At 36.2% G+C, this 18,543-nt stretch overlaps 1 protein-coding gene across 1 annotated transcript in view; it reads left to right on the plus strand.

Annotated features, from left to right (window-relative positions):
- The window catches only part of LOC115336990 (hippocampus abundant transcript-like protein 1), a 34,168-nt gene extending 17,141 nt beyond the window's left edge, over window positions 1-17,027 (plus strand). Inside the window, exons 4-12 of the mRNA XM_030004848.2 lie at window positions 908-1,035; window positions 1,931-2,045; window positions 3,851-4,069; window positions 5,194-5,307; window positions 5,859-5,930; window positions 7,935-8,047; window positions 8,997-9,094; window positions 10,945-11,102; window positions 15,396-17,027. Of these exons, the coding sequence (XP_029860708.1) occupies window positions 908-1,035; window positions 1,931-2,045; window positions 3,851-4,069; window positions 5,194-5,307; window positions 5,859-5,930; window positions 7,935-8,047; window positions 8,997-9,094; window positions 10,945-11,102; window positions 15,396-15,599 (1,221 nt within the window). The 3' untranslated portion in view covers window positions 15,600-17,027. The remainder of the gene's footprint in view (window positions 1-907; window positions 1,036-1,930; window positions 2,046-3,850; window positions 4,070-5,193; window positions 5,308-5,858; window positions 5,931-7,934; window positions 8,048-8,996; window positions 9,095-10,944; window positions 11,103-15,395) is intronic.
- The last annotated feature ends 1,516 nt before the right edge of the window (window positions 17,028-18,543 follow it).

Genomic DNA, 18,543 nt, shown 5'->3' on the forward strand with positions numbered 1-18,543 from the left:
TTGAAGGTGACTATATTTGAATACCAGAGGTTACCTGAAGTTAGTTGGAGTAGACATCCGGTGTATTGAAGTGCTTACAGAACCATGTATTTACTAGTGTTTGGATTTATGGCAGAGTTGGATTGATGAGAGAGCAATATACTAATTAGGGGGAAGATTTATCTGTTCTGGAGGTTTTGCAGTTAACCTGTGAAAGGCTTTGCTTATTTTAATTCTTCTGTGTAATAGAGAACAGATTTGAGGCCTAGATTGTAGGACTTTATGAAATGCTTAAAAATCTAGTATTTGATCCTTAGTCAGTTTTCTCCATGACAACTGTATCTCTAAGTCTGACTTTTGCCATTGGAATATTATGGTGTTCCATTGTCTCAAATTGTCAAGCTTGCTCAAATGGTTCCCATAGCTCTTGCAATGTACAAATGTCCTGTACATGATAAATATGTAGTATAAAGCAGTATGTGTTCACCTCAATTTGTTTCAGAGTACAGTTATGTTACCCAAAACTCCACCTTAAGACAGTCCAAATTAGAGGGGAATTTGTGTTTGGCATCTAGTACTAAGTCTCGTGATGGAGGCTAAGAAGATGTCCTTTGTGAAACTAGACTGCAGATTTTAGAAATTTTTAAGTAGCTTTTGCAGTCTGTGGTACTTCTATATTGAATCAAATTGATCTTGAAAAAATGTTTTCCTTTTTTTTTAATGCACTCAGGTTTAATAGATTTGAAACATAAAACATCAGAATCACAGAAAAGTAGACTGTGGAAGAAATTGTGTACAATTTCAGTTATCTACAATTTTGTGTTTAATTTAAAATCAAATTTCAATTTTAGGCCTTTTTTATATTGTAGTTAAAGTGAAACTTGGAAATATAAATATAGACATATTAATTGTTTTTCTTCTGTCACAGGGTTTTTTGTCCTTTCTCAGTGCTCCGCTAATAGGTGCTCTATCAGATGCATGGGGAAGAAAATCTTTTCTTCTTCTTACAGTTTTCTTCACCTGTGCCCCAATTCCATTAATGAGAATAAGTCCATGGTAAGTGATACAGACTGCAGTAGCAAGCTGGTCAGTACAGCAGAAGTTCAATCAGAGGAGTAGGCTGGGGAAGTGGGAGAGGGACAATAAGACAAGAGGAAAGCCACTTTGCTTTCAAGTCGTGATTGCGTTATTCTGGAGCTTTTCTGTTTAAGAGGTATTAAAACTGTGTATCTTAAAAGTAGAAATTACGGAATGTGATGTAGTTGCTGTCTTCACACAAGTATAACAGTAATTGAAATGGTTTGATAGCTCTGTCTAGCTCAGTTTTAAGCTCAGCTGTTAATTTCTTCCCCCCGCCCCCCCGAGGGCTGACAATGCTGTAATAAACATATTTTTAAAGCTAAATGAGCCTTAGAATTTACTGACCACAGAAAAGTATAATTGCTGCAGATGAGATCTTTTAACTCTTTGATTAGGCAACTTTGAAGTCTTAACTGAGTGGAATTGACTTGGTTTCAGTTTTGTTTACATTCATCGTGAAACTTAGGAGGATTACAAAAGAACTTTGTGTACTCTGAGTGCATTCAGAGTTCAGCTTCTGAAACATTATATATGATAGTTTATCCTTTAACTGGTTGAGAAACAGTTCTAAGATAGTTCCTTTTTCATAACTTAAACTTGCTTCAGCTTTGAGAGTGTGAAAATGTATAGGTATCATGTCCTGAAGGGGCCACTTCTTTTAGACCGAGGTAAAGTAAACAGTAGAATATAAAAAAATCAAAATGCTGTTTTCCAGTATTTAAGTGAGACTCCACAATCAATCATTTCCAGTGAAGCTCTGCGTTAGTTCTTCAGGAACACTTCTCAGCTTAAATACAAACTTGCTTGATTAGTAAGAGAAAAGCAAGAGTTCTTAGCTTAAACTTTCTAATTGTTGCTTTTAAATCATTAGGTGGTACTTCGCTATGATTTCGGTATCTGGAATCTTTTCTGTTACCTTTTCTGTAATATTTGCCTACGTAGCTGATGTAACACAAGAACATGAAAGAATTACAGCCTATGGACTGGTAAGATACACTAAACTTGAAAAAAAGGTCTGATTATGACGTTCGTATTGAGCTTGTGTTTTGATGCACAGATTGTTTCCCGATTAATGTAATGAAGTTGATAGAGAAAGGAATGAACCATGTATCAAGGCACTGTGTTAGAGTTTGGGAAATCTAATTTAGACTTTTTACTACTGCACAGACTGCTCAGTGCTCATAGGAACAGAATAAGAATTTGACAACTTTACCTGCATAGAGGGCATGTGTGAAAAAACATGTTTTAAGTTGCCCAGGCAGAACAAGAAATGCTGTTAAAGGCAATGCAAATTATTTAATACTTGATTTGGCAACATCTTTCCACCACCTGTAAATTGCATTTTTAGTTTATGTGATTTCTTTTTAGAATAGAATGGCTTTTTCTATAGTCAAAACAGGCAGGAAGGGTGAAAATGCATAATGCAGTATTTTTAGTAACTTAGTCATGACCTTTCTTAATTAGCAAGAGAAGAGGAAAATAGTTCAGTTAGTACAAACTAGCCTTTCCAGTAATAATATAATTCCTGCTTAGTTTGCTTTCCTGAATATCTATATTGGTTTAGGTTTTAGAGGCCCATTGGTAGATGCCCTTAGCCTTTGAATGTCATTTATCCCTTCATCTTCTGTGCATCTGTTTTCACTATACAGATACTCATAACTTGATTTTTGGCTGACTGTACTGTGCTTCAAGTTGTTAAGGTTTCCTTTTATTTTTAGCATTAGGGACATACGATTCCTCAGATGTTGATTTAACAGTTAAGAAAATAAAGGACTTGGTTCTTTTGAACCAAACCTGTGTGTATAGTTGTAGCAGAGCACAAAACAGGTTTAAAAGTTCTGGAATTCGCACTTTATTTCTCCTGCCTGTGAAGAGGGCCATAAATATATTTAAAGCGTATATTTGCCTGCCTTCAAACAGTTTTTTGTTAACAGGAACAACTTGATCTAAAATTGTATAAAGTGATAGGCAAAAGTACAGTTGTTTTGATGAGGTCTGTATCTCTTTCTAATCAGTTTGTTTGTTACACCTTTTCCTTAGGATTTTTTTTCTAGCTTGGTATAAAGCTAAATTTCTAGCTTGTGTTCTTATCTATAAAATAGTTACACAGAGTATTTTGGGGACTGGAAAAGAGTAGTAATTTAAAAAAAACCCAACCAAACAAACTAGCTTTATTCTAACCTTTCTGGAGATTTTTGTAGTGAAATTTTACTACAGCACTGGATTTTTCATCATGTTCGGCTCTATGTGAATATAGTAAGTGATCTGTTAGTAGTTGCATGTCACTACAACTTAGCATGAAGAAATACAGTTGTTGTTGAAGTTCTTGTCACAGCTAACAATTTCCTAGTTTGCTGTGATATCCAGTGGTAGCTATGTATTTAAAATGCAAACTGTTAACAAAGGCATTATGGATTACTGTATGTATTACCCAGAGTGCTGAGGCTCAGTTTCACATAGGTAGGCATTTAAATGTGCTGACAACTTTTTTGGTGAAATCTCATCAAATTCATAATTGGAAAACAAAAAGTGTTTTCCTTTGAGCCAGACTCGCTTTTTGACTGCAAATCCTGTCTTGTATGGTGGGCTGTGGAAGAGGTTGGAGAAAATTTATTTAAAACCATATTTACTGTCATAAGTGATACTTTTTTTTTTTAACTTAAATTTTGAGTGGTGTTTTTTTTAAAACCACACTTCTGGGGAGGGGTGGTGGTGTTGAGCAAGTTACTTCATTTTTCTGCAATGGCAGAATAACCCCTTTGACAAGCTTGTAAACTGTTCTTGTGCATAGGTATCTGCCACCTTTGCAGCAAGCTTGGTAACTAGTCCTGCCATTGGAGCATACCTGTCTGCCAGCTACGGAGATAACCTTGTCGTACTGGTGGCTACATTGGTGGCCGTTGTGGACATCTGCTTCATCCTGCTAGCTGTACCAGAATCTCTGCCAGAAAAAATGAGACCTGCTTCATGGGGAGCTTCTATATCATGGGAACAAGCAGACCCTTTTGCAGTAAGATGCACTTCAATAAGTAATTAATAAATAATAATAATTAATTGCATTTTGTAAGCTTGAGAAATCTTTAATCTTATTGGTAGCGTGACTATTCAGTATACCATAATCTCTGTTCTCTGCTTTTGCACAAAAAGATATAGCTACATTTAAAAACCAAAACCAAACCAAACTTTGTTGATTGAGTGATTCTTGAATTGGAGACAATGTTTGGTGTGAAATCCAAAGGGAAAATGCTTTACTTTTCTAACTTACTTTCTAACTTTTATTGTAAGAGAAATGCTGAATTCTTACACTGCTACAGACCCTAAAACCTGATATTGTTAAGACTTTTCCATATTTGTTTTATGCTTTGTACTTTTGGTTGGCAATATCTCTCCCCACTGTTGAATTCCATTTTTGGTTATATGTGATTTCTTTTTAATACAGAATGGATCTATAAAGCCTGATTTTTCTACAGGCATATATAGGAAGGGTTAAAATATGCCATACAGTCTTCCTAGTAACTTGTTTACTTATTCATGCTTACTTAGCTAATTTGTGATTGTGTTACACCTTGATATCTTAAGAGAGGAAAGAGTGATTGTTCTTCACAAGATATGTCCTGCTGGGAACTGGTTGTGAATGTTGAGAGATAAGTGACGTGCCTGAAAGACTGCAGTTAAAGAATTTTTTTTCCACAATTTATTCGTTACTCAAAGTGATTCCTATTATGGGTGAAAAAGTATAAGAAATGTACAAGGAAAAATACTCTCATAATTTGGGAAGAGAAACAGTTGTAATGAAGCTATATTACTTGCTAGCATCTTTCAGAACAGATTATTATGGCGATCAATTAGAAGATGTTATGCATGTCCCTAAGTATGACATGGTGCTGTTTTCAGTGAATACTTGTAATTTGGCACTGAACAGTAGCTTCAAAAATCAAGCGGCAACTTTGCAGAAGAATCAGATATCACAAACTTTATATAACAGGGGGTTGTTTCTAACTTAATGTTCAATCTGTTTCCATGTGTGACTTAAAAATGGATTTTAAAAAAGTGAACCCACCTTCTGCGTTGTTTATGCTTTCATTAGACTTTTTATAAATGTTCCAATACTTGTTTTATTTCTTTGTTTTACAGTCTCTGAAGAAGGTTAGAAAAGATTCTACGGTTCTCCTGATCTGCATTACAGTGTTTCTCTCCTATCTGCCTGAGGCTGGCCAGTATTCTAGCTTTTTCCTGTACTTGCGACAGGTAAATGTTGGTGTCTTCATATCTTACTAAGGATGTTTAAGTATTCCCTGAGACCTGTTTCTTGTTGAAGACTTTGCTCAGAAAACTGCTTTCTGGCAAAATACAGCCTTAAAAAAATGAAGGCAGGGTACTCTGCTAAGCCAGGAACTGCATAACACTTGACTCCTAATGCATAAACCCTGCCATAGTTTAAGCATGTGTTCATAAAGTTAAGCAGACCTTTGTTTCCATTCAGTGCAGCAGTTTCTATGTCTCGAGGTGGGATCTTGCCTGTTGAAGAGCTATTGTGTCTGTGCGAAGGTATAGAGAACTTCAACTTCCAGATACATGACTTCCTCTGTCTCATTTTTTCAAGTCAGTTTTTTTTTTCTTGTATGGTTTACTTGGCAAGCAGTTGAATTAAGGATTATTCTTGAAAGTAGACACTTCCTGTATGGATTTAGATTATAAGCAGGGATCAGTGTTTTCTCTTTGAAGAAGATAACTCTTTGCTAGTGATTGTCCTGGATTCTGTTTGGCATTTGTTTTATGCATTTTCTGCTTCTCTTCAGATTATAGGTTTTGGATCCGCTAGCATTGCGGCATTTATAGCTGTGGTAGGCATTCTGTCTATAATAGCTCAGGTAAGCTTTATTCTTTCCAGTGTTTTATTAAACAGTACAAACTGAATGCTGAGGCACACTCTTCTGACTATTAAGCTTGTCTATAAACTTCATACATGCTCTAAAATGCCAGTGTATCTTGCATTCACTAAAGGTTATATTCATATATAGTCTGTGTAAGTGTCTTGCTTTAAATCTGCTTTCCTCAGAAGTACTGGACCTGGGCAGCAGAAAATGAAACTAAAATTTGCTAAGCTTGGATCAGTAAATTTACTGGAACTCTGGCTTTAAATGATTAAAATGATGTAGGAAATTGGTTACTTAATGCAAGGCCTTCTGAAAGGAAAACATTATTTTAAGCAAAAGTCATGCTACTTACACATATTCAACTGGCTCATGCTATCAAACTTGCATACAAACAATGCAGGTATTGGCATGGTCTGTCCAGGGTTGCTTAGGCTCAGCACGGAGGCTGAGGAACTGTGAGGCCTTGGTATATTGCTTTCATACCTCTTACGTGGCAACAATGAGCTAGTTTTTGGACACGTCCTTTATACTTTTTAGAAATCAAACAGTTTTTATGATGTGATCTTTGGTTTCTTTATGAGTACAGTTTGTCTTCCTGTTGTGATAACAGGAAGAGGAATGGCACATACAATGTGCTGTAATGTTTTTGCCATCCTTAGCAGAGTGGAGGTCTTACTGTTTTGATCTGAACAACACATTCCTCAGTGTTTACCAGTCTTATTGGAGTCAGTTGTGTCCTTCATTATCAATTCAACTCATTATTTTAATCCTTCCTTTCTGGTTTGTTCTGATGCTGTTACGTGCACTCACATTTGCCAATCATACTTGATTCAGACCAGTATTTTTGCTAAAAATGTCTAAAATGGCTGCCCTTCTGGTTCATAATTTCCAGTGTTAAAATGAGGGAACTCTGCATTGATTTTTGAACTCTTTGAAGAGTGCAGCTTATTGAAGTAAGCTTTGCTTCATAAATACTGATTTATGTTGGCATGTTGGATATCTCCAGAAAGAACTGATCACATGTGGATAGAATTACTGTATTTTTCCTATTTAGCTTTCAAACTAGCTTTGTCTACGAATGAGAAACAAGAAAACTAGGGTAAGATGTACATGAGAGTGGAAGTGTGCTCTGCTGTCCTTCTGGTTCCTTTTCTCTGTTTTTTTAGTTATGCATTGCTGAGTTTCTCATGTTAAAGAAAAAACGTGTGCTCTGTTAACTGAGTGCAGTTGTCCATATGGACTTTGCATTACTAGGAACAGTCTGCTTCTTGCCATGAGTATATTGCTGTTGTATCTGAATTGGGGCCTCCTTCCCCCTCAGCAGTAACACTTCTAACAGATGAAAAACAGTGGTCTTCCTTTAGGATTAGTTTCCATGTGCAAATAAAACCATCATCAGTGGTGTAAAGAGTCAGCATAAAATTAAAGATGCCTAGGAGTTGGCCTTGGCCAAATTTCAATGTGTGTGGTGAAGTTGGAAAAGCTGCAGGATTTACTTGTTGGTTTTAATTGTAAATTTGGATAGTAATTCACCTGACCTAAAGAGATTTCTTTTTTCCGAGCTAACAGTCTATTTTTTTGTCTAGAATTTGTAGATACTGGTAAATTCAACCCATATGCAGCCTCTACTATCTTAACTTGGGACCAGCATTTATTGTGGAACTCTCTAGTCTGTAGTGAAACAGAATTGTAGAGGTGGAAACAAAAGCCTATTTACAGTAGAAACAGACATTGAGGTAAAATGTCTGTAGGGAAGGCGATACATAGGCTTCTTGGTGTCCTGAAGCAGAAACCCTTTAATAGTTAAGAGTGTCTGTACATCAAATGTTGATATGACTAGTCTGCATTTTGGACTTAATACAGGGAAAGTAAGAGCATGGATAGTGTGAATTTCCTCAGCAGTTGAAAGGTGTTCTGAATTACTTTTTGTAGAAGGAGAAATTACTTATCAATCTGGCTTTTTAAAATAACTTTTGGATGAACCAATTTCTCTTGCAGACTGTGTTTCTCAGTATCTTGATGAGGTCTATAGGGAACAAAAATACAGTTCTCCTTGGCCTTGGCTTTCAAATCCTTCAGTTGGCTTGGTACGGTTTTGGATCTCAGTCTTGGTAAGCACACATTTTTGTAGGTACATACCTGTTAAGGAATTGAAAATGTTTTTCCAAGAAATTCTACCATTTAGTTCTGTGTCATGAGTCTTTAAAAGTTATGTGAATTAAGCATTCTCATTTGCATTACACTACCAAAGTTTGGTCTATATGTTGCACATGTAGAAATGATAGAATTTCTACATGTTATAGTGTAGTATATAGTGTACATTGCAGACTAACATCCCCTTTGAAAAAGGAGTCTGCACCATTTTAGTCCACTGAGTTTTACATCTACAAATGTGGTTAAAACTTTTTCTTAAACTCACAAGCTAGTAAGTAGTATGTTCTCTCCGGTAATTCCACTAGATCCGTTCTATCAAGCAGTTACTCGACCTCTACTTTTTTTCTTTTATTTTTTTCTAATGTCATTCTCTTACTATAACTATATTTGGTCTTGGAAACTAGAGCTTCTTTTGTTGGAAAAACTGCCTGTAAGTAAAGTGAACTAGAACTGTACAGTATAACAGCTTTTTTTTTCTTTTTTTTTTTTGACAAAGTTTGTCCTACTAACAGTGATGAATGCTTGTTCTTTATCAGAGCACTTCCTAGTGAGTTATACAAGTTAGAGAACTGCCTCACTGGGACACCCTGTGAAATTGTTCCCTTGTACAGCCTTTGAAGAGGGAAAGCCTGTGCACCACTTAACTCCCCTCTTTTCCTCTACTGTAATAGCTAGTGTAGAATCAAATGTGCTTCTGTTCCAACAAGCTCAGGGTAATTTGTGGGAGGGGAGCAGGAAGAAGGCCCTGTCCAGATAATTTCCAGTCTTTATCTATTTTAATTTTAAGAGTACTTTTGAAAGGGCATTAAGACTTAAACGAGGGTACCCTTGTGGCCCTTTTTTGGGGTGTGGGGAGTAATTATATGGGCAGTCTCATTTTTAATTCAAACTATGTATTTAACGCAGGATGATGTGGGCAGCAGGAGCAGTAGCAGCAATGTCAAGTGTTACGTTCCCAGCCATCAGTGCTCTGGTTTCACGAAATGCAGAGTCAGATCAACAAGGTGAGTATTGAATGAATTTCAGTTTCAGCATCAGGCTGCTTTCTTGGATGATTCTTCTGTCTAGAAAGCAGAATACTTGTCTAGGTGTACTTCTTGAATACATTGAGTAATGAGTTTCTTTGGTAGTAGCTGTGGAAGTCTGCCAATCTATGTAGAGAGAAAGGAGGTACACAAATTTATCAAATTTGCATTGCAAAAATACAGCTTCTGTCTGACCAGCTACTTCTGTTCTAGCTTCCTGTAAAAGTACTACAAAAGCAACAAAACCAGATGTGGTAACTTTCATGTTTTTTCCTTCCTCTTTTTTTATTAAAAGTAATATTCTCTAAGTAGATAGTGAGGATTATATGTAACAATACCATCTTTTTAATGGAAACTAAACCCACATCTTACCACGTTGAAATAAACCTATACAAGAAGCTCTGTCCTGTGTGGAAAAGTTGGCCCTATTTGCTATAATACTTCAGATTTTCAAGGAATAGAAAAGGAAACTTGAGTAAAGAGTTGATCTGAGAAGTTAGAAAAATTTATTTTTTGTTCATTCCCCTTCACATCAAAAATCAGAAATAACTCTTCATTTAAAATGAAGTGAGGGAAGGAGTTATCACAAATTATAACACTGGCATATAATAACTGAATTTAGTGTTCTCTTTAAAAAAATCCTGCATGTATAAATCATAGGTATCAGTCTTGCTTTAACACTGTACAACTTGAAGTTAGATAAGTGCAGTTAATATGGGAGCTACAAAGAAGGTGCAGTTCTAGGAGGCAGATTTGTATTGGGTTTGAAAGGTGCAAAAGACAGTATTTTACATGGCTTTTTTTATTCCCGTCTCCCCCGTTTTTGTTTCTAATAGAGACATTTAAAAGAGTTTTAAAATACTTGTTTTCTACTTAAGTCATGAAATGAGTAGTTTAAAGTTAAGTTGACGGAAGTCACTGATTTTTCAGTTTATATAGCGGAAACTACTATTAATAGCTTAGGCATAAAATAGTTTCTAGAGTGACGTTTTGCCACCTAGTGGCACAAAGATTTTAAGCTTGCATGTCAACCTATGAAGAAAAAACTTGGACAACTTTCTTTTCGGCATGTTTTCTTTCCTTCCATTTTACGAGTTACTGCCTTAAGAAGGAAGGGGATATGCAGACTACTAATATTGTAAAAATAGCATTCTGTAGAATCGTAATCTGCAAGATTGTTAAAAAACTTTTTACACTGTTGTCACAATCACTTAATGATGTTGAAACAGAAATACACCCATAGAACTGTGATTAATCAAGCTTTTAAAATAATCTAATGTAAAACTGTAACCAATCTAGTATTGTGAATTTACTGCAGTACTGCTGAGTTTACTGCCCCAAATAAGTTACTTGGTACTTAAATAAATCCTGGTTTTAGACTGGTGAGGGGAAGAAACCTGTTACAGTTTGTGCATATTTTGCCAATAACAACCCTTAACACATAGATATATTACTCTAAATTTCACTTGAAAATAAATAGAGCAGGTACCACACTTAACTTGTGCTTTCTTCATTGTAGACTTTGGGTGAGGGTGGAAAGACTCTAATAGAGAAAATTAGACTTGCACATAAATTTGGTCATATTCAAAACTTGTATTGCTTCTAGTAGCATGCAGGTACAGTGACAGAACTATGGTCACACGGAATATTATTTTAATCTAGCAAAGTTGTCTTCAGTGTGTTTCTTAAGATCTTAGTATGTAGAAATAATTGAGATGTGCTATTTTGGAACAGCCATTAGAATACACTCAGAGCTGTTGGCTGTGCATGTTTCATTCTTGATTAAAAAAAAAAATCCTTCTTCCCCCCCCCCCCCCCCCCTTCATTAGGTGTTGTCCAAGGAATAATAACTGGAATAAGAGGTCTGTGCAACGGCCTGGGACCAGCACTGTATGGCTTTATTTTCTTTCTCTTTCATGTGGAGCTCAATGAATTGCCACCTGATCAGACTTCTGGAAAAAAAGCAATGCAAGATCCCAGCGATGAGGTAAGTTTAAAATTTGGTGTGAAGTTTGCAGTGTAGAACTCATAAGGGTAAAAATCTGTCATTTTTTGTTGATTTAAAATCTTGATATCTAATTCTTGAACCACTTAATTCTCACTTGTCAGCTGCTTTGAACTGTTAAGATAGCTCATAATTTAAGTTTGATAGTAAATATTTAGATTTAGGGTAGTAGCAGCTTTGGTGTCAGTATTCTAATGGAACCAGTTAACTTCTTTTGATATAAATCTACTCAAAACACAGCTGTAATCCCAAATTACAGTGAAACATGAAATTTTGACAGTAAGAAGGTCACTTTTGGTAACTCAGTAAATTGTAACAAAGTTTATCTTTGAACCTCATAGCAATAGGTTAATTACTGATGTATACAGTAATTCAGTATACAGTTGAGAACTTTTGTTTCACACCCCCCCCACCCTCCCCCAGTGGCAGTAACAATGCTGTTCATCACCTTGGTGGGGGGGGAGAGAAGTCAATCCTATACAAGATTTCTTAGGAACTCCCTTCAGTCTTTTCTTTTATCCCTTCCAGCTTTGTTTCATGTCTGCATTTTTGTCTGCTTTGTTCTTTCCTATTTGGCTTCCAAAATATCAAATTTATGCTTACTAGAGTCTGGAGAATTTTATGGAGCCTTTTTTCATTTTAGCTTGATTGCTGTGACCTCTTCAGCTACAATTCCATTGCTTTCTCAAAATACTAGGAATGGACTTTTCAGACAGATTATGATTTATTAGCTTGTAATTAAGCTGGTTGATAAAGACAACAGATTAGCTGAATATGTAAACAACTGGTGGCTGTTACTGTGGAAACAACTGTTTCTTGTTCATCCCCCAGTCTGTGCATCTTACCAGGCATTAAGTGTAACCAGTGCTTGAAGATACTGCTCACTGCAGTACCTAAGGTGGGGTGCTTCATAATTTGCCCCAGCAAACTGAGTAGAGTTTTAGAGTAAGGGGGCAAAGACACTCTTCTTGTACAAAAAGGAAACTGTAGTAAAATACAGGAGAACCTTTATAATCGTGATTTCAGGTTTTCAAAAGCTTTGTCATGCTTCCACTAGTTAAAATTTCGCTCTTGAACTCTGTTTTTTAAAGCATCAAATCACATAAGCTTTTTCTTGGTTACAAGTACTTTCAGTATGTTCTGTTACTTTAAGCATATCCATGTATGTTTTTTGTTGAAGTACTCCAGAGGTATTTCAGTGCAGCAACTGTCTGTTCCAGTAAGTTGTGAACAAGTCAGAACTTCTGTTGTGGAGTTTTCTAAAGCTTGTGGTAGAAGAAATTTCTGTGCTGAAGCCTAACCTGTGAGCTTCCTTATAAAATAGTGATTTTTTCTAAGCTGTAAGTGTAAATTAAACCATTGTTTCAGACATACTTGTTTTTCTGAAAACCTGCTTAAGAGAATAAGTAGACATCTCTTAGATAGCAGTACAGCAAAATCAGTAAGTATTTGCATAACTAGGATTGCTTTTTATTCTGATTTCAGTGGGACAGCCCTTATGTTTAATTATGTATGTACTCATAAACTTTGTTAAATGTCTGTAACTACATCTCTCCCTGTTAATAGTTACCAGACACCTAACATGTAAAACTATAATTCAGGAAAATAACAATAAAATTTTTTTCCTACTATTTCTTATGTTCAAGCCTAATATAACAATGGGAAAGAACTCCACAATTTAAATATTATATAGCTTTAAAAATTGATCTAAGTAAAATGAGTGAAGTAAAAACCAGGGAATGTGCCAAGATTAGACAAGGAGATTGGCAAACGTGTGCGAGCCTAGTTTACAACACTGGTACAAGTACCTTGGATTTGCAAGGCACAAATGCAAGCTACCTTTCTTGATTTTGTTCAGTGTTTTAAACTGATGACTGGGAGTTTCTTTGCAGATATATGTAGTTTGAAAAACGTTTATTTTATTCAATGCTAATAAATGTTCACTAAGAAGCATTTTAATAACAAGTTTAAATGGTCAAGTACCTTGTTTTAAAAAGTTACTGGCTGTCTGTGGAACTGCAGTTAACTGATATGTGTTCTAGTCTGTGACAAGCATTGTTAAAATTTGTTTTGATGGTTGAGCTTGTATTCTATCCCTGCTTGTCAAAAGTTATGAGTCTATAGGAACTATTCCACTATATGGAACTCAATTGAGAATCCATTGTTCCTGTGCTGAACCTTGATCTAACCCAGTGTACTGTTGAGGTGAAATGAAAACAGTTCTTCCTCCTTTCTTTTCACTACTGTAATTCTGGGTGTTACTGCAACTACAGGAAATAGATTTTTAAGTTGCTATCAGAAATAGGTTATTTATATAGGTATTGTTAAAATTATTAATGTGAAGAATAAATTTGTTTGTGTAACTTTTGACACATTTTACTTTGAGAGAAAGCTGTCTTGTCCTGTTTAAAAAAACAAAACCATGTAAGTTTAACTTAACTAGTGAAAACTGATTATTGTCATAATTTAGTATTATACCTTTCAGATATAAAATATTCTGTGTTCACTGATGGACAGAGTACTAAAACAAATTGTTAGATATGATGGTTTTGTAAACCTCCATATTCAAACAGTGGTGACAGGAAAGTCTGGATGCAAATTTCAGTTATGTAACATGCAGAGTAAATGAAGGAGAACACATCCTAGTGGTCATTTCTTGTGTTTGTTTTTTTTAACAGCTCAAACTTAATTTTTTCTTTTTTTGACTTACCTTTAAGTACGCATTTCTGTTACTCTAAAGTACTTAAGAATAGGATTTTACTGAACATAACTTCTTTTTTTTCTCATCTAAGTGGGAGAGTTGCAACGTTACTACAGGTCACACTTGTGATTCTGTTCCATCAAAGAAATGATCTGATGCACCTATTCAAGAAAGATTGTGTATCTCCTCTGCAGGGCATAAATAGTAAAAGTTAAGCATATCTGTCTTAATTCCCATTTAAATAACTGTTTTCAAAACTAGAGAGCCTGAAGAAGAGAGTGAGGTTGCGTCATTATAATTATTCACATGGAGTTCTTACAGCAAACGGGGCGGTCAGGCTGTGTTTGGAGAGTAATAATATTTGGCAATGCAATAAGCAAGGACTGCTTTTCAAAGCTTCTTACTCCTTTCTGTAAAACTGCAATAGTGGGATATTCAAAAGCTGCTGAGATATATCAGCTGTTATACTACAAATGAGTATATTAATTTCTGGAAGTTTATTACATTCTTTAAGTACTGTGAGCTTACCACCGCTTGAAGATTTAAGTAATATTGTTAATATAAATTCTGTGAATATGATTATATCCTTTAAATTTAGAGACCATCAGCTGAAAAATTAGGCCTTTGGTTGTACCAAGTTGAAGCAAGGGAAATATCATGTTACTGTATGCTTATTTTCAGGTACTTTCCCACTTCATATTAGAATAACTTCCTGCATTTCATTTGGTAGAAAAAAAAGTACAATGAATTGACAAGTTTCATCTTCTGATTTTTATTCAGTTTTAGTTGACAAAAATACAGAAAAATTGTTTAAGATGGAAAAAAAAAAATCACTGGATTGCTCACACTTTCTTTTGTAGAGTATTGTCATCAAACTTAGCTGATTTAAAATTACAACCTTTCTGGTGCTTGTTTTTAATTGTGGTTATGAAATATGGATAAGTTGTATTTTAAATTTTAAAATAAACTGTGTAGCAGCAAGAGAGAATAACTCCAAGTACCAAGTTACCATACATGCCAACAACCTGTCTCTGCAGTGAGAACAGTATGTACTGCATAGCCTGCTGTTACTTTCCTCACTCACATATTAGTTTTTGGGGATGTTTGTTTATTCAGCTAACTTGATTCTAAAGTATGTCAGCCATGGAAGCAAGTGGAAAAAGTGAAGTTAAGTTAAAGACTTATGGAGCATTTGTACTTCTGGATGTTGAAACCTTATCCTATTAATCTCCAGAGGAGTCTTCCTGATTTAACAGGCACGTTGCCTAAAGGAAAAAAAATTACGAAGAAGCATCAGTCAATGTCTGTTTCATCTGCTAGGCAATCCTATTGCCAGTTGATAGTTTTGTGCATGTTTCTGTTTTTTAGATCAGTGTGCAGATCAGGTTAGGAATTCTTAGAGATTGTAGATGCAGAAAATTCATGTTGCAGTGCGCATATGAACTTGTTTGCATAAATGTTATAGTCACTGTAAATACGTCTCCCATTATCTCCTGCCTTAGTGGTATAGTTGTTAATGCAGAAGTCAATGTCTAAAACTTCATTAATTCTTTTATATGCTTGTTTCCCTGCAGAGAGCAATCATTCCTGGTCCACCCTTCCTGGTTGGAGCATGCATTGTTCTTCTGGCTCTTCTAGTCGCCTTATTCATTCCTGAGCACAGCAAAGCCAGCAGTACCAGGAAACACAGCAACAGCATCAGCAGTACTCTGAGTAACAACCTCGACCGAAGCAGTGAAGAGGACATTGAACCATTGCTGCAAGATAGCAGTGTATGAAGGCTAACTTCTGAGGAGTCTATGGAACAAATTCATGCACTGAATTGCAGCTCTGGAAGCTTGGTGGGTTGTACAGAGTGTCTGGCCTCTGAAGGGAAGGCAGCTGTGTGCAAGGGAAGGTCACATGCTGTATTGAGGTTGATACCATACTTCCAGGAGGTTTTGTTTAGCACGGCAGGTCACAACTAGGTGTGATTCTACGCAATATTGGACTGCAAATGCTATGTCAAATCCTGGTATTGGGTAGAAACCTGAATGTACAGACGTAATAGAATTTTTTTTTTAAAGTTTGAATGTTCAGTTCCCAAAGTTGTATGCAAAATAATCAGGTTTGAGGCAGAACAGTTTCTGCCACCGCTGTTAAAGGTTGTTTTGCATTTCTTATGCCTTTTGTCTGCATGTATGCCACATGTAGTCCTTACGATGTGAGAGGGACTGATCTATATAGTTCTGGTATCTGAAATAGTGGTTATCCATAAAAGTAATTGAATTTCCTGAAGGCACATTCTCAAATGTTACTTAGTAATGAGAAGTCCACTAGTTACCAGAAAGCAATGATGAAACTGAGATGACTTCTGAGCGTGTATGATCACACATGACAGTCATTACCCATAAATGAAGGTCATATTGAAGTCTTAAACCTACATTCCAGAACAGTCAGTTCTGACCAGTTAAAGCAAATCCAGATGGCACCTGAAAGCACTGGTCACATTAATGTTTTGCTGATAAAAAATAGAATTTTAATTATAAAATGAGCAGCATCAGGAATATGGACACTCCTGAATTCTGACGCAGGAAAAATAGTGGGTGCCAGAGTAGTTTACATCAAGAAATATGTATATTTATTGCATTTTGTCACTTTATCTGCCATATGAAATAATCTTTCCTATTAATTCTTTTCACCCCTGCCTTAACTGCTGCTTAGTGTTCAGTTATTAATCATATTTAGCCTTCATATCACTGTCTTACCTGCTGAATCTCATGGATATATTCATATCAAATTTCCTTTCTAAAAGATGCTTTAAAGGAGTTATGGCTACAAATGTGCTAATTTTTAGAGACATTTTATGAAAAATACACAGATTTATATGTATTTTGCTGCAGTGTAAATGGACCATTAAACCCAACTTTAATGAAGTACTCCTATGAATGTTTTATATGTATGCAATATATGTAGATATTTGTAAGGAGTTTTAATTTTTCCAGATGGGGTGCTGTGTAAATCATGTATTTATAAATGTAATGAGGGTACTGACAGATATACAGTTTTTTAAAAGGATTGTGTATTGACTGAACAAATTTTAAAAATATATATTTTGAAACTTGTTCCACATTGAGCAGAGATAACGAACCTTTTGTACTATGCGGTTTGGTTTTTAAGTTGATAAGCTTCCTAATGCATAATAAATCTACACCTTAAGCTTTCTAGGCTTATGTGTAAGCGTGTGTTTTTCCAAGTTCACTATTGTGCCTTCCCTGCTTCAGAACAGAAGTGGTTTAATCCTAGTGCTGGATTATAGTACCTGAATTCCTGTTGTACTGTTGTATGTGTGCCATCAAGCATGGTGAAAAGCATGCTTTGCTCAGAAGTCCCTTTTGTGTCTGACGTGGTGTCCACTGGGGTAGAGAAGTGGAAAGAGTGGAAGGAAGTCAGTTTAAAAAAAAAAGGCGGCATTGCTGATCTGAACAGTACTACAGAACTAAGATCCTTTTTCTGGTGAGGGTTAGATGTTTCTTTTACTTCGAACTACTTGGAATTCAAGCCTGGGCTTTTATGCTGGATATTTTACTTTTGCTGCAGGCCAGACTGCAGTCAAATAGGTTTTGCATGATCCCAGTATAGAATGTCTTAAACTTGATACGGAACTTAAGAGATCATACAGTATGTTAGTGTTAAAAGTAGCAGGTGTCAAATTTCTTACTGCTAATAGTATTCCAGCAATGGATCAAATTTGAATTTTTAAAGTCGAATCTCAGAATCACAGAATGGTTGGGGTTGGGAGGGACCTTTAAAGATCATGGGGCAGGGACATCTTCAACTAGACCAGGTTGCTCAGAGCTCCATCCAACCTGACCTTGAATGCTTCAAGGGATGGGGCATCTACCACCTCTCTGGGCAACCTGAGCCAGTGCCTCACCGCTCTCATCATAAAGGAAGAAATTTTTATGTTCAGTCTAATCTTACCCTTTTCAGTTTAAAACTGTTGCCTCGTGTCCCATCAGTACAGGCCCTGGTAAAACATCTCTCTGTCTTTGTTATAAGCCCCCTTTATAGATTGAAGGGGTCTCCCCAGAGCCTTCTCTTCTCCAGCCTGAACAACCCCAGCTCTCTCAGTCTTTCCTCATAGGAGAGCTTTTCCATCCCTCTGACCATTTTTGTGGCCCTCTGGACCTGCTGCAACAGGTCCATGTCTGTCTTGTGCTGGGGAACCCAGAGCTAGATGCAAAAAAATGTTTTGAGCATGCAGCCATGTATATATTTATAAATTATATACATGTACTGCTGTACTAGTAAAGTACCTTGTGAAAAATAAATACTTTTTTTAGATTAAATGGAAGTTCTAGTATTTTCTTCCTGCACTGCAGTGGATTGCCTTGCATACCCCTGGGGTGTTCACCCCTGGTTGGGAGACTCCAGAGCTTGTTTTATTGTAGTGTAACAGTGTGAAATAACAGTAAAACAGTGCCTCACTTCCGCAGGGAGGTAATGGGTGTGCTTCTTTAGGGCAGTTGCTGGTTTTCTTTTGTGTTGACCTGTGCTTCCCTGATCCTGAGAAAGTTCTAGTTGTTCTGGTGCAATGTATCTTTCTTCTTTTTTCAGGAAAGATCAAACATAGTCTTGCCCCCACAAAAGGAGGGGAGGGGAGGGGGGAAGAGAGATGAAAGATCTGGAAAACTATGCTTAGGAGACTTGTTGCCTTTTCCTCTGTGCAGAGATTTTGCA

The sequence above is a fragment of the Aquila chrysaetos genome, chromosome Z (genome assembly GCF_900496995.4).
Source record: "Aquila chrysaetos chrysaetos chromosome Z, bAquChr1.4, whole genome shotgun sequence".
NCBI lineage: Eukaryota > Metazoa > Chordata > Aves > Accipitriformes > Accipitridae > Aquila > Aquila chrysaetos.